At 35.9% G+C, this 20,905-nt stretch overlaps 2 protein-coding genes across 7 annotated transcripts in view; one reads left to right on the forward strand and one right to left on the reverse strand.

Moving 5' to 3' along the window:
* Positions 1-3,331, reverse strand: part of ELP4 (elongator acetyltransferase complex subunit 4) — a 226,466-nt gene extending 223,135 nt beyond the window's left edge. For 3 of the 4 annotated variants that reach the window (XR_003434501.1, XR_003434500.1, XM_027115113.1), the window contains exon 1: positions 3,082-3,331. Coding sequence is in view for 2 of the 4 variants with exons in the window: in XM_027115113.1 (XP_026970914.1) it covers positions 3,082-3,304 (223 nt within the window). In the remaining 2 variants the exon portion in view is untranslated. The remainder of the gene's footprint in view (positions 1-3,081) is intronic. The other variant, XM_027115112.1, reaches the window with a different exon arrangement.
* Positions 3,332-3,459: 128 nt separating this feature from the next.
* The window catches only part of IMMP1L (inner mitochondrial membrane peptidase subunit 1), a 74,407-nt gene continuing 56,961 nt past the window's right edge, over positions 3,460-20,905 (forward strand). Inside the window, exon 1 of one of the 3 annotated variants that reach the window (XM_027115116.1) lies at positions 3,460-3,571. The gene's annotated coding sequence lies outside the window, so the exon portion shown is untranslated. Of the gene's footprint in view, positions 3,572-16,254; positions 16,274-20,905 lie in introns of those variants that run through there. The other 2 variants (XM_027115117.1, XM_027115118.1) reach the window with 2 other exon arrangements.

Below are 20,905 nucleotides of genomic sequence, written 5' to 3' on the forward strand. Positions count from 1 at the left end.
GACTGTCAAAATTTTAGAAGTTCTGAACAGCACAGAGTTAAGCCAGTTAAACCTGAGAAGTCATCGTTCCTTCGAATATCTTTTTGAAGGATGAGACTGGGGGTTAATATGGTCCTAAAATGGACTATATATCCTAGAAAAAGTGAAATTCTGCCAGAATCCTTTACCTACTGTATAATCTCTCTTTGGAAATTCCTGGAAGAAGAAAAATGACATATTTACATATGGTGTCCTCAAATAACAACATAAATGTCCTGGAAAGGCAGGATTGAGAAACTGGGTTAGGAAATCTCAGAACTTAAAAAATTAGCCAACTTGGGAAAGGTATATCGATATCTAACAATAAAATAAGCTGTCAGAACAAAAATATTTAATACAATTAGATCATGTAAAAGATGCAGTAATAGGGAATTCTCAAGTTTATAAAACACTTTTGAGTAAGCAATGGAAATATTAGCATATCATCAAATAACTAATATTCAATTAGCCTATATTATGCCTTTCAAATATGTTTTGCATCTGCACTTAAAATTACAATAATGTCCCAGTGGCAGTAGTAAAATATCACTGCAGTGTATGTCAGTGACAATACAATGTTTACTTGTTACGCAGTAACCACAGAATATATATAGGCAAGAATCACAGTATCACAGTATAGTTTCATCATTCTAATATCATAAAATCCTACTGTCATTACATTTTGTCACAATATGTTTATATTAGACTTGTCACAATCTGAGTCAAATAACATTTTAGAACAACAATATAATCTGAATTGCTTTTACTTTTGTGTATACACATTAGCAGCCAAATGTTTCACATTCAAATAACGGTTTAATGAAAGACAAATGTATAGGGTTTGCTCCATAGGGCCACACAAAATAGAAAATCAAAATACAAAAATGCCTTAAGAAGTTAAGAAAAACTGAAATACTTCTGGACAGTTTATTATTCCAAATGTAGTAACTCCTTTTATAACAATGTCTTCAACTCCTGTGCAATTTGAGAATTAACTGTATACATGCAAAACATATTTCAAAATATCCAAAAACTGATACTTATTTCAATCATCTTAATGAACACTAATTTTTACCATAAGCTTGTTAGAATCAAATTATTAGAGTCCCCATCCCCAAGCAAATCTGGAAAAATTTTAAATTACAGTTCAAGTTTATATCACTGTAGAAACATGTGAGGAAGGTGCTTTGGGTCACCTTTCTGGTGGGTGCTTTAAGAGACTATATGGTTAAATCTTTAGGCTTAGATTCAATAACTGGTTAAAAACACTTGAAAAGAGTTCTCAGAAATTTGAAACAGTTGCAGCATAGTGCAGAGCACTAAATGTGGAGCTTAAAGATCAGCCCAGATTGTCACTAGTTTTGTGACTCTGTTCATGTTAGTTAATCTCTGAGTCTGATTTTAGAACTCAAACACATAATTCCATCCTATGTGTTTCATAATCTCTTGTCCAGGCTTTTTCCTACACAATATTTTTCCTTCCTATGTGTTTCATAATCTCTTGTCCAGGCTTTTTCCTACACAATATTTTTCCTTCAACCAAAAACTTATTTAGAATCTACTACGTGCCAGGTACTGTGCTAGGCACATTTTGTTATTCTAATGAGGAACTGAAAGTATAATGTTAAAAATGTGACCTTTTTGTTTGGAGAGTTTCAAGATCAAGTGAATGAAGTTACATATCTGCATTGAGTTACAAAAAGGAAAAAGAAAAAAATTGAAGACTACGAACAGCCTCCAACCTTTAAGTTTAAATATAGGACGACACCAAGTAAGGCTCACAAGGGAAAGAAAGTGAGACAAATATTTGCTAACTAGATATTTTGAATCATTTCTGTTTATAGTACCATGCAATTAAGGAAGGCAACAGTCTTGAAACAATTAAGGGAAAATACTTAGATTTATGTATAAATAACCAGGATCCAGTTAAGGTCATGAAATAACAGAGGCAAGAAGCCATACTCTTTTTCATTGGCCTCGTCATTTTCTATTGCACTAAACCTATCTGAAAAGCCTACCTGTGGGAAAAAAAATTACAGAGAGAAAATGTCAAGGGAAGTACAAGAACAAGCAATGGCATTTGTAATATTTTATGAAAGTGTACAAGGCTTAACTGACACATCTCACCCTATAAAAATGTTATGAAATATAAACATGGACCAATTTTAGTAAAGTAGCATTCTGATAGGAATTAACTAATTTACAAGCCTTATTAACACTGCAGCTTTGTCCTACCAATGTAATCTGTTTAATCTTGTCAACATAAGTTATGAATCAAGCATATTCTTTAGTAGCCTTCTTATGAAAAATTCCAGAGATTATACAGGAAAGCCTAAAAACTGGACTTCTTTTTCTTGTCAAATGTGAATTAATTTTAAACATATTGTTTGAGATGTAACTCTGGGAAGCATAATATATAGAAGAAAAAATAACAAAAACAAATATGCATATATTTAACGCAGATGCTGGGTATGGCTGCTAAGGTCAAAGACCAGCTTTAACTACTTTGGATCCACATAAGCCTTTAACACACATTCTCTTAAAGTCAATATAATTTGTTTAAAGATTCAGAACCAGGAGATAAGCAGCCTGGTGGTGGAGAGGGGAAGTTACTTTCTTCAGCATTTTCTAATGAAGCCTATCTCTCACAACCGATACAAACTTTTGTTAGTCCAAACCGTGAGCTACCTGGGGTTGGCAGAAGGGTTCATTCACAGACCAGGACGGGATACTAGATCAATGCCAAACCGTTTCCAAACATTAATGATTCCCCTTGACTAGGAAGCATGTCAGGGTAAAAGCATGTAGGTTTCCTGTCGTAATCTAGAAAAAAGCTGGCGGGCACCAGAGTAGGAAGTGGGAGCACGAAAACAGATTTAGTTAACGGCATTTAGAAGTCTCCATGCAACCCTTCCTCTCCTCCATCTCCATCAGACCGGGCTATCCTCTCCACGTCCGAAGGCTGAGAGGTCAGCGAGAAATGTGGGGTCAGGGTGGCTCCCCCGGGCAGGTCCCCTCCCTAGTTTTCCCTCTGTTGAGCCCAGATCTCCGTTCTGAACCGACCTAGGAGCTGGTCCAGGGCTGGGAGCCCGGTTGATACCAGCAGCTGTCCATTCCGCACCGACGGTCGTGTCCCCGCGATGGACACCAGTCGAGAGCAGCCGCTGTCGGTACCGCTGGCTCTAGGACCCCTCCGCTGGAAGCTGGTGACGCTGTTCCTGCTAGCCGCCACCACCATAGACCCAGTACTCCTGGTGCCTGTGCTGCAAGACGCCGCTGCCGCCATCTTGGCGCTTCCCGCGTTGACCCAATAGGAACTCTGGGAGCTCAAGCCTCGGGTCTGTCAGAGCCAGCCCCAAACTCCCGCCTCCTTGCCGCCTCCTCGGCTCCCGAAGCCAATAGGACTAAGAGTTCCCTCCCGAGTCAACCAATGGCAAGGCGTATTACTGAGAAGTGAATTCTACGTCAGGACGACGGACTTCTTCAAGGCCCAGGTGAGAAAGAGACCCCCTGAGTCCTGGGTGAGAGACTTCGGGGTTCTTTGGGACTAGAGGTGGGTAATATCATTCAACATTTTTCTCGTTTTGAGTGCCCTCATTCACGCTGAATTAAAGAAAAGGCTGGTGGAGCGGTATATCAAGCAAATACCAGTAGGACCTTGCACTTTTCTCCGCTCAGTATTAAAGAGGATACTCCCTCCCACCCCGTTCTCTTCTGATTTTTTGGGAGAATATTCCCTCTGCCATCCTCTTCAGGTCTTTTTCTGAATGGCTGTGTAATAGTGAAGGGATTGGAACTCTTACCTTAGCGACTTGCTTGTTGAGCCCCTGGGCTTGGTTCCTCAGTGCCTGTGACAGGTGGGTTGGATTTAGACGTTAGAGTAAAAACTCCTGAGCTTTGAGGCGATTTGGTTTTCCCCCGTTTCAAACAGCAAATAACAAAATGCACCCCTCTGACAAGTCCCCGTGAGTAGCTTTCGTTAATTTTAATTAGTGCTTCTGGAAGTCTTAGAGCGCCTTTCCATAAGTGGTGTGAATGATAAGTGTTACTCTGACAACCTTGTTCACACATTTAATTGTCGTTTGCTGTTAAGGCACCTGCAAATAACAGAAAATACTTCAGGGTATTTTTTCCCCGAAAAACTGATAAGAGTTAGATGTGTACGTGCTTTCTTTTTCAAGTGATTTATGAACTCTGAATCAAGAGCTTATTAGAATAGGAAGTTTAATTCCTATTAAAATAGAAAAAAACCATTAATTTAGAACTGTGTCCTTGGATTTAAATTCTGTTTTCAAAATTTTGAGCTGGCCAGAGGTAGGGGATTGGAGTAACTGATTTTTAAAGGCATTCATGATTGACAAGTGTCTAAACTAAAAAAGACTCACAAATTATGCTTGCACTAACAGTTATTGTTGGTTTTGACAGTGATCTGTGATACTTTTAAAATACATCCAAACTTCATGGAAATTCTTGCCGTTGAATTGTTTTAAATCTCAGTGACCTTTTTAAGACTTTTTGGCTGATTCTATTTGATAAACTGAGATTATATTGCTAAATAGTGACTAGAGTTTTTCATTTGGGATGGTGTTTGTTTTTTAAAGAAAAATGTTCAGAAAAGAAAAACTAAAACAACACTTTGCTATTTAACAATACATCAACTGCAAAGCTTGATCAAGGTTTAGATGCTTTCACTTAGAATCTCACCAGTATAAATCTGTAATCTAAATTGTTCAGTAAATAGCTGTTGAGTGTTTACTGTCTGCTTGGAGCTAACCTTGTCATTTTAGGCCTATAGAAGTAAAAAATGTTCTCATTTGGGGGAGATAAGATTAACACATAGAAAACAGCATAGCAGTTAAAATGAACACATTGAACAACATATGTTAATTTTGTCCTGTAGTAAATAATTATACTAAGAAGACCAAAACAGAAAGTGACAAAGCAACCTAATATCAAATAGGAACTTCTCAGATAGTTTTGCTGCTCTGAAAACTTTGAAGTACTACAAATATTGAATTTTTATAGATTTCTTTACTATGTATCCCCCTGTTTTCTACTCTTTACTTCAGCCTTTAGTTTTCTAAACCTTATTACTAGAAGTGAAAAATTGTTTTTCAGCTTTAACTGTAATCCAGGAAGCATGACATATGTGTGCACCAAGGCATTCCTGAAAGTAGGATATATCTTTGGTATAACATTATCATAGAATAAATTAATTTAATCTGTCCTATTTTTTTTTTACAAAGACAAAACCTTTGCTATCAAAGCAAATAATCCCCAATACTTGAATTTACCAGTATGTAGAGTAGAATATAAACATTGGAATAAATGAAGTTTTTATGGAAGGAAAGAATTAAAAGGGCATATGTTTAGGTGTGGTGTTAAATGATTAATAACAATTATTTACTGAGCACATAGTAAATCTCACGGAGTGTGCTATGTACTAGGTTACAGGAGAAAGAATACTTAGTCTCTACCCTCTTTGAGTTCACAGTTGGGAGAGATAGGTGGGTGGATAGGATAATAAAGTATACTCTAAATGCTGTGGAGGACAAATACAGAATACATAACTTGAACTGAGATAGAGAATCCTGGGTAAGTTTACCCTGAGAAGGAAGCTCCCTCCCCTCCTTCAGTAAATCTGCTCTCATTGCTACTGTACAAATATTTCTCATAATTTGTGCATAGTGCTAAGAGAAGAGGAGACTAGAGAAATTAGATAAAAGTCTAATTGATTTTTTAAGATGAATTTTTTTTTTCCTTAAGGATAATGGGAAATCATTGAAAAATTTCAAGTAAAGAAATGACATAATAATCATATTTGCTCGTTATGTTTGGCTAAAAAGTATCCTGCAAGAGAATGGATTGGCTAACTGTGATTGGGATAAAGAGAATGGAATGAATCAAGAGATTACTATAATGGGTAGAATTGACATGACCAAGGAAGGTTGACAGGAGGAATCAAAGATGAGTAACAGGTTTCTGTATTGAGCAGCTTTCTGGATGGTGGAGGATAAAGAATAAAGGAGGAACAGTAGAACTTTATAGTTGTACAGTTGGTTGTTTTAGGGAATGGGAGATCACGTTTTTTTATGTTTTGAATGTATTTAATTGGAGTAAAATACCTGTGGAGTATCCAAGTGGAGATGTCCAATACACAGTAGGCTATGTGAGAGAGGGATCTCTAGATGAAACATATAAATTAGAAATTAATTAGCCCATGGTGGGGGTTTACCTTAAGGGAATGGATAAGCTCACCAAGGAAATGTATACTTTAGGATGAAAAGAAAAAAAGAACCAGGAATAAACTTTGGGGAACATGAACACTTGAAAGCTGTGCAGAGAAGGAGAAAGTAAAATAAGAATTGGAAAGTGTTTACTTGATTTAGTAATAATGATTTATTTTTGGCTTTGTTAAGGGCAGGTTTGATGCAGTAGCAAACTGAAAAGTCAAATAATTCTGTTTAGAATTGAATGGGAAGTGAAGTTGAATATTCCATAAAAGTAGACCATTTTACATTTTAGAAGGGTTTGCTGTGAAGGGGATAGAGGGGGATGACAGAGGTTTAAGGGAGCAGTTTTCTTACGTGGGAGAGGAAGGGAGAAGGAGAGGGGAAGGAAGAGAGAGAGAAAGAGAGAGAGAGAGAGAGATGAAGCTACTGGAAAACATTCTTGGCAATGAATGAGGAAAAGAACCTGAATGAGGTAGAAGGAATGGAATCTGGAGCACAGGAAAGGGATCAGTATTTGAAAGGAGGAGGCTAAATTCAATGGCTAAAAAATGTAAATGAAAATAAGACTCTTTGTTTTCCTTTTTGCCATTAAATCTTGGAGTTTTTAAGACCATTTTCTCTTTTCTTGTTCCATATTCTTACCTTCTTCCATTCCCAGGACGTTAGTTCCTATTTATACACCAATGACTAACATATTTATAGTCCAGATTGCTTCTCTGATCTCGAGAATCATAAATTCAGATATTCACCTTTTTTCTGAAAGTCTTAGTGGGACCTCAAACTCATAATGCCCCAGACTGAACTTCCTTTGGTGTTTTGTATCTAGGTAAATGATAGGATCATTTGTAGAATTAGTTGCCTGAGCCAACTCACTATACTCAATTCCTCTCTTAAGCTTCATTCCTCCATAGCCAGTCTCTTACCAAGACTTATGGATTTTACTTCTCAGTAACTCCCTAATCCATTCTAGAGCATTTAGCTCTCATCTTTGGTTCTCCTGCAGTACATTCTCCATTCAAGAGCCATCCCAATCCTTTCAAAATAGATGTCTGATCATATAGTATAAAAACAAAATTTTAAGGACATGCATTTGGTTTCCTCTACTTAGCTCTCTAGTCACATCACTCTATAAATTCCCTTACTCTCTTCACTCTATCATTCATTTATTCTCCTGTACTCACCTTGTTCCCTTCATTCGGAAGGCCACTAGTTAACTTCTATTTATCCTTCAAATCTCACTTCAACCTACACATCCTCAGTAAAGCCTTCTGACCTTGATATCACAATAAAATAAGCTCCTATATACTAACAATGAACAAGTGGAATTGGAAATTAAAAACAATACAATTTACATAAGTATCCCTCAAAATAAAATAATGAGGTATGAATCAAAAAGTGTATAAGATCTATATAAGGAAAAGTTCAAGACTCTGATGAACCAAATCAAAGAAGAACTAAATAAATGGAGAGATATTCCATATTCGTGGATAGGAGACTCAATATTTTCATTATGTCATTTCTTCCCAAGTTGATCTGTAGATTCAATGCAATCCCAAATAAAATCCTAGCAGGTTATTTTTTTGGATATTAACAAGCTGATTCTAAAGTTTATATAGAGAGGCAAAAGATACAGAATAGGAAACACCATATTGAAGAACAAAGTTGGAGGACTGATGCTACCTGACTTCAAGACTTAGTATAAAGTATTGGCAAAGGAATAGACAAAGAGATTGGTGGAGCAGAATAGAGAACCCAGAAATAGACTCACATGGATATAGTCAACTGATCTTAGACAAATGAACAAAGAAAATACAGTGGAGCAAATATAGTCTTTTCAACAAATGGTGCTGGAACAACTAGTCATACACATGTAAAAAATCAATAAGTAAATAAATCTAGACACGGACTTTACTTCAGAAAAATTAACTCAAAGTCGATCACATACCTAAATGTAAAACACAAAACTATAAAACTCCTAAAAGATAACATAGGAGAAAACATAGCTTACTTTGGGTATGGCAGTGACTTTTTAGATATACCAAAGGCATAATCTATGAAAGAAATAGTCGACAGGCTGGACTTCATTAAAAACTTCTGCTCTGTGAAAGTATCAAGAGAATGAGAAGACAAGCCACAGACTGGGAGAAAATGTTTGCAAAAGACACATCTGATAAAGGACTGTTGTCCAAAATACACAAAGAACTCAATAATAAGCAACCTGATTTAAATATGGGCGAAAGACCTTGACACTCCTAACCAAAAAGATATACAGATGGCAAATAAGCATATGAAAAGATACTTCCCATCATATGTCATCAGGGGAAATGCAAATTAAGACAACATTGAAATACCACTGCACATCTATTAGAAGGGCCAAAATCCTGAACACTAATATCACCAAATGCTTGTGAGGATGTGGAGCAACAGGAACTCTCATACAGCGCTGGTGGGAATGCGAAATGCTTTTGCCATTTTGAGAGACAGTTTGGAGGTTTCCTACAAAACTAAGCATACTCTTACCATATGATCCAGCAATTGTGCCCCCTTGGCATTCACCCCATGGAGTTGAAAACATATCCATATAAAAACCTCCACATGGATGTTTATAGAGGCTTTATTTATAATTGCCCAAACTTGGAAGAAACTAATATGTCTTACAGTAGGTGAATGGATAAATAAAGTATGGTATATCCAGACAATAGAATATTATTCAGTGCTAAAAACAAGCTCTTAAGCCATTAAAAGACATGGGGAAACCTCAAATGCAAATTACTAAGTGAAAGAGGCCAATTTGAAAAAGCTACATACTGATTCCAACTATGTGACATTCTGGAAAATGCAGAACTATGGAGACAATAAAAAGATCAGTGATTGGCAGAGATGGTTGCAGGGAGAGATGAATAGGCAAAGCACAGGATTTTTAGGGCAGTGAAAATATTCTGTGTATTATAATGATGGATATATGTCATTATACTTCTGTGCAAGCCCACGGAATGTACAGCATCAAAAAAGAACTCTGTGGTAAACTATGGACTTTGTGTGATTATCATGGGTCCGTGTAGGTTCCTCCTTGGTAAAAAATGCACCATTCTGGTGAATGATGTTGATAATGGGGGAAGCTATACATGTGTGGTGTCAGAAGTGTATACAAAATTTCTGTACCTTCCTCCTAATTTTTGTAACCCTAAAACTGCTCTATGATAAAGTCCCTAAAAAAAAAAGTGTCCAAAGTACAAAGAAATCAGCTATATAAAATCTCAGTCTGAGAGTTTCATAAGCAGCCTGTATATCACCCTTGTGGCCAAATAGTGGGACCATTTCCGCAAGGGTATTCTGAGAAGTCTGCAGGTACAATTGAAAGACTGCAGTGACCTATTAAAGTTACACCAGAAAACATAATGGTCATGATAAGCAACTAGCGCCCCATGACAGAAGTGCGTACCCCTTTGGTTGGCCTTTCAAGTTTTCTGAGACCTAGAGCTCATATTACTATTGTGTCTGTGCATGTAAAGCATATAACAGAAATGGTGAGGCTTATCATGGGGCCTGATAGTATTCTGGCAGCATAATTGAATGAGTGAATGCCAGGGTCATGCCTGCACAGAGGGAGTTCTTGGACCTCATGCAATCCCTTTTTGCTTCCTGTCAGTATACTCATAAAGGGAAATCCCAGTCCTGAGTTCCAACATCACAGATTGTTTTAGCTGTCTTTGTATTTTATATAAATGAGGCCATACACCATTTATTGTTGTGTTGGATTTCTTTTGCTCACCATTATATTTGTGAAATGTCTGTTATTAATGTGTACAGTTGTGGAGTATTTGTTACTGTATAGTGTTGCTATATAGTATTGTGTAACTGTCACAAATCATTATCCTTTTTACTGTTGAAAGGGGTTTGGCTAGTTTACTATTTGTGGCCAAACATTTTTCTAACATGGTTGTACCAATTTACACTCTTACCAGGAATGTTTGAGAATTTTGGTTGCTTCTCATCCTTACCAACACTTAGTATTGTCTTTCTTTTCATTTTAGCTATTTTTAGAGGCTTATGGTATGACATTTTCATTTAGATTTGAACTGATGAAGTTGAGCACCTGTTCTTATGTTTATTGGCCATTTGGATAACCTCTTCTGTGAAGAGTCTTTTTGTGTCTTCGCCAATTTTTAAGAATTGCATTGTTTGTCTTTCAATCTGGATTTGTAGGAATTCTGTTTATATTTTGGATAAGAGTTCAGTTTCAAATAAATGTATTATAAATATATTCTCTCAGTCTGTGGGTGTCCTTTTCATATTCTTTTCTTTCAATTTAATAAAATTTAATTTTTTATACAGCAGGTTCTTATTAGTTATCTGTCTTATACATATTAGTGTATATATGTCAATCCCAATCTCCCAATTCATCCCACCACCACCAGCCCCCCACCCCAGCTTTCCCCCCCTTAGTATCCATATGTTTGTTCTCTACATCTGTGTCTCTGTTTCTGCCTTGCAAACTGGTTCATCGTCTTTTGATTTCAGTCAGAATGTATTCTGAAGGATTAGTTTTTCTCCTTATGTCTAGCACTTTATGGTTAGGTTTGCCTACTCCCAAGAGTTCAAAGATAATCTCAATATTTTCATCTAAAAGCCCTGCTGTTTACTTTTAAACATTTGAGTCTGCATGCTGGTGGAATTCATTTTTTTTTGTCTTTGGTGTGAGGCAGGACTGAAGGTGTATTTGTTTTTCCTACATAGATATCCTATTGACCTAGCACCATTTATTGAAAAGACAGTTCTTTCCCTGCCATATTGAACATTACTTTTACAATAAATAGAGTCACACATATTAGGTAGATTTTTCTGGACTTATCATTTCATCGGTTAGTGTGTGATTCTTCAGGTTCTCCAGAAGGATGACTTCTTTTCTCTCAGAATTTTAACCACCTGTACTGCACTGCACTCAAGCTAAATCAGTAAAAGTAAGATGCTCAACCTTTGGAAATCCCTTCTTACAAGTTTAACTCACCAACAAAATCTTGTTCTGTTCAATCTGTAGAGCCTTCACATAATTGTTCTTGTATTTTGTCCTGAGTTTGTGGTTGTTACCTAAGGGAGGGTTTGTCTGTTATGAGCTTATTTTTTAGTGACTGTAAATGATTTCTTTATTGCTGATATCGGTTACTTGTGTTTCTTCTTTTTTTCTTTTTTTATGTTTGCTAGGGATTTTTCATTTTTATTAATCTTTCTTGTTTTAAAACCCAACTTTTGGCTTTTAAATTTTTTCCCTATTGTTGTAAAATGTTTTTCTTTCTATTTTATTGATTACTGCTCTTATTATTTCCTTCCTCCTACATTCTTTGGTTTTGATTGCTGAAATTTTGGTTTTTCTCCCTTGTGATAAAAGCTTAATTCATTGATTTTCCACCTTTCTTCTTTCCTAGTATACTATTTATAGTTAAGGGTGATTTTCCCTAAGCACTGTTCTAGCTGTATCCTACAACTTTTAACGTTTTATGTTTTCATCATCATTTATTTTAAAACATTTTTTACTTTTTGTTTAGATTTCCTCAATAATTTTTAGAACACTTTTGAGAGTGCTGAAATACATGAATTATATTGGGTGCCAGGAAAGCAGGTGTACTCTGGGACTGTCCAGGGCACATGAGAATTTACATTCATCCCAATTGTAGTGGATCCTTAAGTATAAGCAGAAAACTGGGGTTTTAAGTTAAAATTTAAAAATCCACTTTATACTCATCTGGGAATATTCAGTGTAATAGGGTAGATGTGTCAAAAGATAAACATGTTTTGGTTCAAGGAGATTTTTCAAGTAAATGTATCTATAAAGGTGAACAAGACATTTTTAGTGGTAAACACTAAAACAGTAAACATTTTTAGTGTTAAAGGAAAAAGAAATTCCAGAGGTAGAATGGCCCAGCACAGGTATATCTCACAATCGGGGACTGTTCTTCTTCTTTTCATGGAGCCCAAGTAAGGAATTTAACAACTGCTGACTAATGCCTGGTGCCCCTTTCCCGTGTCAGCTAGAGGAGTCTCATAGGCATAAAGCTGCAGTGCTAATCTAAGCCCATGCATTATTCTAATTATCCTGGACATTTCTGATGAGGTATCAATTCCTCCTCAGTATGAATAATTACGGGAGCCCAGGGAAAGGCCAGATATTTAAAACCATTCCATGTGAAGCTTTTTACATCACATCTACTGATTTTGCATGAAAGATCATTTAGACTAGTGCTGATCCCCTCTGAAGAAATACGTATTTCTTGGCCCAATAAGTAGTGTTAGCAGAGGGAAATATTTTGACTGTTTTTTCCTAGTTTAAGAATATTAAGTTTCTTGTAGGATAAGAAGAAAGTTAAAAATCCTAGCAAACATTTTCATCGTAAACTCAGAACTAAATTACACAACTTTTTTTTTAACTTTTTTGTTCACAGCTCTTGTTCTACCTTTCTTTGAATTATATTTTCTTAGGAAACACTTTTTAAATTATTTTCAAATTTGGTAGCATTAATTAATTGCATTCTCTACATTGAATTGTTTCATAATCTCGTCCATATCCATTATGATATTTAGTTTCTCATTTGTAATACTATATCTTTGGATTTTTCTCTCAGTAATTTGGCAGGATTAAAAAAAAATCTATTTTAATGCTATTTTCATAGAATGATGCCTTAGATTTAGGCATTAATTATTTCCTTTTCTAATGTTACTAATTTTTGTCTTTTTCTGAATTTAATCTTTCTTCCTGCTTCTCTTAGGTATTTTTGTTTTTCATTGTAGCACTTTTAAAGGCAATAATTAAAATATAGCTGTAGGGCTTCCCTGGTGGCGCAGTGGTTGAGAGTCCACCTGCTGATGCAGGGGACACGGGTTCGTGCCCTGGTCTGGGAAGATCCCACATGCCGCGGAGCGGCTGGGCCCGTGAGCCATGGCTCGCAGAGCCTGTGTGTCCGGAGCCTGTGCTCCGCAACGGGAGAGGCCACAACAGTGAGAGGCCCGCATACAGCAAATAAATAAATAAATAAATAATATATAGCTGTAGTGGCCTATTATAATTTCCAGGTAAGCCCTGTCCAGTAGTACTTCCTGTGTTCATGGAAATATTCTATATCTACACTGACCAGTATAATAGCCATTAAACACATATGGCTATTGGGTACTTACACTGTGGCTGATATGATTGAGGAACTGAATTTTTAATTTTGTTTTAATAATTTAAATTTAAACACTACTTTTGGCTAGTTGCTGCTATATTGGACAGCATAGCTCTAGATCAGTATTTAGCAAAATTTTTCTATGAAAGACCAAATAGAAAATATTTTAGGCTTTGCAGACCATATGGTCCCTGTTGCAACTACTTAGCTCTGTTGTTGTAGCAAAAAAGCAGCCATAGACAACATGTAAACGAATGAGCATGGCTGTGTTCCAGTAAAACCTTATTTGCTAAAATGGAGTGGGCAGGATTTGGCTTATGGGCCCTAGTTTGACAACCTCTGCTCTACATGAAAGATGTATCTATTTATTTTTCTTTTTCCTGCTCTGTATTCCCTGGGGGTCTTTTCCTGTAACATTTTAGAGAGATTATTACCCTCCTTGGGTTGTTATTCTTTATTTCTTCAACTTTTGTTTCAACTTTTCTATTTTTTTGTATATGTGGGGGGAGTTGGTGGTGGACAGGCATTCTATTTTAAATTTCTTTAAACTCTACTCTTTGTTGTTTTAATTCTACTCTTTTTCGTATGCCTGTTGTCGCATAGATACAATATCTTAACTAATATCTCTGAAGATGTTAAATAGAATTATTTTCCTCCCTGAATTACTTCTGATTTCTCCAGAGTTGCTTGTTCTGTTTTTCATCATGGGCCTTCTTTTTCATTCTTGTGGTTTCCTTAAATGTTGGTGATCCTTGGTTGTTCATTCGTGTTGATATATGACCAGTTGAATAATATAGATAACTGGAGTGGGTTTTCTCTTCTTTTCTTTCTCTAGCAAATTACCCTAAATGGAAAGAATACTGATGGGAATTCCTTATGGGTAGGTAGGACTTAGTATTTTTTTATTAAAGTATGTCGATTTACAATATTATATTAATTTCAGGTGTATAATATAGTGATTCAGTATTTTTATAGTTTGTACTCTATTTAAAGTTATTATAAAATATTGGCTATATTGCCTGTTCTGTGCAATATATCCTTGTAGCTTCTCTACTTCGTACATAGTAGTTTGTATCTCTTAATCCCCTACCCCTATTTTGCCCCTCCGCCCACCCCTCTCCCCACTGATAATCACTTGTTTATTCTCTATGAGTCTGTTTCTGTTTTGTCATATTCATTCATTTTATTTTTTAGATTTCACATATAATTGATAACACACAGTATTTGTCTTTCTCTGTCTGACTTATTTCATTAAGCAAAATATACTCCAGGTCCATCCATGTTGTTGCAAATGGCAGAATTTCTTTTTTTTATGACTAATATTCCATTGTATATGTATACCACATCTTCTTTATCCATTCATCTGTTGATGGACACTTAGATTGCTTTCACATCTTAGCTATTGTAAATAATGCTGCTGTGAACACTGGGGTGCATATATCTTTTCAAATTGTGTGTTTTTGTTTTCTTTGGATATATATCCAGAAGTGGAATTGTTGGATCATGTAGTTCTATTTTTAATTTTTTTGAGGACTCTCCATGCTGTTTTCCATAGTGGCTCTACCAATTTACATTCTCACTACCAGCATATGAGGGTTCCCGATTCTCAGACTCCTCACCAACATTTGTTAGTTGTGGTCTTTTTGATGATAGCCATTCTGACAGTCGTGAGGTAATATCTCATCGGAGTTTTGAGTGACATTTTTCTGATGATTACCGATGTACATCTTTTCATGTGCCTGTTGGCCATCTGTATGTCTTCTTTTGAAAAATGTCTATTCAGGTCTTCTGCCCAGTTTTAAATTGGGTTGTTTAGGGTGTTTTTGTTTGTTTGTTTGCTTGTTTGTTTTTGATATTGAGTTGTATGAGCTGTTTATATAGTTTGGATATTAACCCCTCATCAGTCATATCATTTGCAAATATTTTCTCCAATTTAGTAGGTTCTCTTTTTGTTTTGTCAGTGGTTTCCTTTGCTCTGTAGAAGCTTTTAACTTTAATTAGGTCCAATTTGTTTATTTTTGCTTTTGTTTCCTTTGCTTTAGGAGACAGATCCAAAAAATATTGCTACAATTTATGTCAAAGAGTGTTCTGCATGTTTTCTTCTAAGAGTTTTATGGTTTCTGGTCTTAGGTTTAGGTCTTTAATCTATTTTGAGTTTATTTTTGTTTATGGTATGAGAAAATATTATTTCATTCTTTTACATGTAGCTGTCCTGTTTTACCAGCATCACTTATTGTAGAGACTGTTTTTTCTCCTTTGTATATTCTTGCCTCCTTTGTCATAGATTAATTGACCATAAATGCGTGGGTTTGTTTCTGGGCTCTCTGTTATGTTCCATTTATCTATATTTCTGTTTTTGTGCCAGTACCATACTGTTTTGATTACCGTAGTTTTGTAGTAGTCTGAAGTCAGGGAGTGTGATACCTTCATCTTTGTTCTTGTTAAGGTTGTTTTGGGTATTTGGGGTCTTTTGTGTGTCCATATAAATTTTACGATTATTTGTCTCAGTTTTGTAAAAAATGTCATGGGTGTTTTGATAGGGATTGCATTAAATCTATAGATTGCTTTGGGTATAGGTAGGACTAATTTATTGGTGTGTTTTGCTCAGAGTGGATAAGCAGAGAGCAAGCAGACAGCCCAGGTCCGTCTCTAATAGCCTGATAAGGAGGATCCTATCCTAGGTTTCAACCACTATACTTTGGAGCCCAGAATCCTCTCAGGCAGGTTAAACCTTTTTTTATCCTCCATAACTGTTGGTTCAGCCCACAACCCCTTTCTACAGGAAGAAAATTTACATCTTCCCTGAAACATTCTCCTGTGTGTGTAGTTGGACAAGGGTCAGCATACTTTTTTGGAGACTAAATAGTAAGTATTTTAGGTTTTTCAGGCCACATGTCCTCTTTCATAACTTTTCAACGCTACCATTGGAATGTAGTTGTAGACAGTATATTAAAAAATGAGCACAGCTGTGTTTTGATAATGCTTTATTTATGAACACTGAAATTTGAATTTCATATAATTTTTACATGTCACAAAATATTCTTCTTTTCTTTTCTTTGAGCCATTTAAAAGTATAAAGACCAGTCTTAATTTGCAAGGTATACAAAAGCAGATGGTAACCTGGAAGGTTTGCCCTGTGAACCATGGTTTGCCAAACCCTGTGCTAGGCTGTTGCTCTCTCTGCCCTGTTCTACCTATCACTGTTATTTCTACCTTTTAGAAAGTTTTCATAATCTCTAGTATGTTGATGCTTTTCACTCCCTTTTAGTGACCTAAGGGTCAACCTTTCATTCTACCCAGGCCTTCAATGGATTGGATGAGGTCCACGCACATTAGGGAGGGCAATCTGCTTTACTTAATCTGAGGATCCAAATGTTAATCTCATCCAAATACACCCTCACAGTAACACCCAGAATAATGTTTGATCAAATATCTTGACACTGCATGGCCCAGTCAAGTTGATACATAGAATTAACCATCATTCTCACATAGCTGGTAAATGATAGAGCTAGGATTCACAACCGTGATGAGCTGTCTGATGACAAAATTCAAGCTTATTTACAATTTGTACCTGGACCCAAACTCAGCATTAGTATCCTAAAGGTAGCCTTTTATTTAGCCAGTTTATGGATATTTGAGTAAGGAATGAGGCATATTTGTCTTGATAAAATGAGTAAATTCATAGTAACCAGGATGGTTCGAGATTGTGATATGAAACAGCAAGTAGTAAGTGAGACATACTTAACACAGAGGTGAATGATTTTGAGTTTCAGAAGACCTGTCTTAATCTTGTGAAAGAGAAATTAGACCCCTTTGTTTCTCCAAAGCATAGAAATTTCAGTTTCAACTCATATTAAAGAACTTTTTATCAGAGTTGTCCAGCACTGAAACAAGATTTTTAATCATTTAAATATATTTGCTTTTAAAAATCTTTAGAATTTTAAGGCCATGTTTTTACCTTTTATATTTTTTCATTCCCCAAAATGCAAAGTTAAAAAAAAAAATTAAAGACCATTTTGTACTATAATTTTACCATTCTCCAGAGTGAAAGATTTGAAATTAATTTTGTAGTCTGTTTGGTATTCTAAGTTTATTTTAAAAAAATTTAAAAAGCAGCTCATGTTTCCTTTTTCTATTAACTTTTCCTAAATGAACTCACATGGAATTAATGAATTACTATCATATATGATGATCATTTTCTCTCATTGAGCATTGGAATATGTTCATTTTAGAGCTTATCAGTAGCTCAGTCTTGATTCTCTAGTTGAAGTAGTTATGTCAGCCTTTGCATCTGGCTCAAGGTCTTGGGTCCTTTTTCCATAGGAAAAATCTTTTTGTGATAAAAATATACGTAAGATTTATTATTGTAATCATTTTTAAGTGTACAATTCAATGGCATTAGGTATATTTATGATGTGTAAACATTGCCACTATATTTTTCCAGAGCTTTTTCATCATCCCAAAGGGAAATGCTTTACCCATTGAGCAATAACCTTCCCACTCCATCACCGCAGCCTCTGGTACCTCTATTCTTCTTCCTGTCTCTATGAATTTGCCTATCTAGGTACCTCACATAAGTGAAATTGTATAATATTTGTTCTTTGTTAGCATTTGCATAGTGTTTTTCACTTAGTATAGTGTTTTGCAAAATTCATCCATCTTGTATCATGTGTCAGAACTTCATTCCTTTTTATGGCTGAATAGTATTCCATTGTACGTATATAGCACATTTTGTTTATCCATACATCTGTTGATAGACACTTGTTCTGTTTCCATCTTTTGCCTATTGTGTATACTGGTGTAATGAACATCAGAGTACAAGTATCTGTTAGAATTCCTTTAGGTATAACCAAGAGTAGAATTGCTGCAGCATATGTTTAACTTTGTAAGGATCTACCAAAGTGTTTTCCACAGTGGCTTAACCATTTTGCATTCCCACCAGCAGTACAGAGAGGTTCCATTTTCTCCAAATCCTCAGCAACTTTTGTTCGTTCTTTCTTTATTGGATAATAGCTGTTCTAATGAGTTTGAAGTGGTATCTCATTGTGGTTTTGATTTGCATTTTCCTAATGATTTGTGATGTTAGCATCTTTTGCAATCTAGATATGCTGAGAATTTTCCAAATCATCAAGTACTGATTTCTTTTTGCTTAACTTCCTCAGTTTATCTCCTTTTATCCTTTTTCATTCCTCAATTTATCTCCTTTCTCTCACATTTTACCATAATTAGCAAGGAGAAACCAGTAAATGCCTTCAACATTTTGCTTGGAAATGTCAACTAAACATTCAGGCTCATCACTTACAAGTTCTACTTTTCACCCAACATTAGAACACATGTCAGTTTTGCTACATTGTAACAAAGACTGCCTTCCCTCTAGTGTTCAATAACATCTCTCATTCCCTTCTTGAGACTTCACCAGAAGTCCAGTTAATGTTCATATTTCTGTAACATTCTGTTCCTGACAAATAAGTGTATTCTCTAAGATGATACAAGTGTTCTCAGCCATCCTGTTCACTTCCTTCTGAGCATTCACCAGAATCTCCTTAACGTCTCTTATTTCTATTGGGTTGGCCAAAAAGTTTGTCCGGGTTTTTATGTACCATTTTATGGAAAAGCCTGAATGAACTTTTTGGTCAATCCAATATCAGATGGCTCTTCAAGGCAATCTACCAATAGTCTCTTCAGTCATTATTATTTTTCTTAAATTTTTTGTTATCTGTTACAGCAACACCCCACTTCCTGGTACCAAAATCTTTTTAATTTCCTGGGAATTCCATAACGAATTACCACAAACTTGGTGGCTTAAAGCAACAGAAGTTTACTTCGTTACAGTTTCCAGGGCCAGAAGTCCAAAATTATGGTGTCAACAGAAGTATGTTTGTTCCAACAGCTCTAGAGGAGGATCCTTCCCTGCCTCCTGCAGCTTCTGGTGGCTCCTGTCTTTCTTTGGCTGTGGCAGCATAACTTCAATGTCTGCCTTCATTTTCACATTGTCTTTTTCTCTGTGTCTCTGTGTGTCCTTTTCGGTCTCCTTTGAGGACATTCTCATTGTATTTAGGGCCCACCCTAATCTAATATGATCTCATATTGATCCTTACCTTGATTATATCTGCAAAGATCCAGTATTACAATAAGGTCACATTCTGAGGTTCCAAGTGGACATGAGTTTGGGGGAAAGGGAGAACACTACTCAACCCACTATAGTCTCTTTTTAGGTAATTATATTATAAATGTTATATAATTATTTATAATTTTTAAAACTCAAAGTTTTGCATAATATTTTGTTGTGAGATTATTTCACCATATGCTAATACTGTTAATGTTAACATTCATATTAGAAAGTGCCAAATAGGGAAATCACTTTTCTTTTTAGACTTTATAATATATATTAGAAGTATGGGGTTCTTTAATGCATCTTTGCTTTTTGATGAGGATATTGTACACATGGGCATACACACACATGAATAAAGCAAAGTTCTGTTAACTTAAAGTTTGTTACTCAGTATTTATTCACACCATATAGTGAGATCCTAAATCACCTCTCAAATTGAATGGAAGGAGTGTGTGATTAGATTTTCTTGAGATTTGGGGTGTTTTAAGACTGACTCCAGGGACTTCCCTGGTGGTCCAGTGGTAAAGAATTCGCCTTTACAATGCAGGGGACGTGGGTTCGATCTCTGGTCAGGGAACTAAGATCCCACATGCAGCCAGGCAACTAAGCCCACACACCACAACTACTGAACTCACGTGCCTCAACTAGAGAGCCTGTGTGCCACAAACTACAGAGCCCACATGCTCTGGAGCCCACGCACCACAACCAGAGAGAGAAAACCCACATGCCACAACTAGAGAGAGAAAACCCGCACGCCACAACTAGAGAGAAGCCCATGCGCCGCAATGAAAGATCCTGCATGCCTCAACGAAGATCCTGCGTGCCGCAACTAAAGACCCAACGCAGCCAAAAATAAATAAATAATAAATAAATTTTTTTAAAAAAAAAAAGACTGGCTCCAAAATGTTTAGTGAGTTCTTCAAATATTTCAGTAACTCAGAGGAAAAAATATTTTTATGAGTAGCAGCAATATAATTTAAGTATATTTAGTTGAGTGTTCTAAACAGGTGGGATTATTAAGATCAAGCACAGTGCCTGTAAGTGGATGAAAGAGTATATTTAAGCACAATTATTGTTACAGAAAAAACAAAAAAGAAAAAATCAACCCTCACTTTTAAGGGTCCTAAGAGAAAAGGGAAGAAAGATGTTAGGGTCATAAAGAGAGGAGATTAAATAAAACAAAAATTGGGGTTGAAACAGAAATGCATTATAAAGGAGAGGGAAGGTAGATTGGCAAAAATGAGGAAGTATCAGAAAAGTGAAATGTACAAAAGCAAAGGCAAGAAATAGGATGGGGAAGACTTTAAGGAGAGCAAAAAATAAGAAATAATGCTATGACTAGCTTAGCATTAAAGGGTAAAAGATGAATATATCAGAGTTTCTTT

This window comes from Aethalodelphis obliquidens, unplaced genomic scaffold (assembly GCF_003676395.1).
Source record: "Aethalodelphis obliquidens isolate GAN/ISIS:26980383/991018 unplaced genomic scaffold, ASM367639v1 scaffold14, whole genome shotgun sequence".
NCBI lineage: Eukaryota > Metazoa > Chordata > Mammalia > Artiodactyla > Delphinidae > Aethalodelphis > Aethalodelphis obliquidens.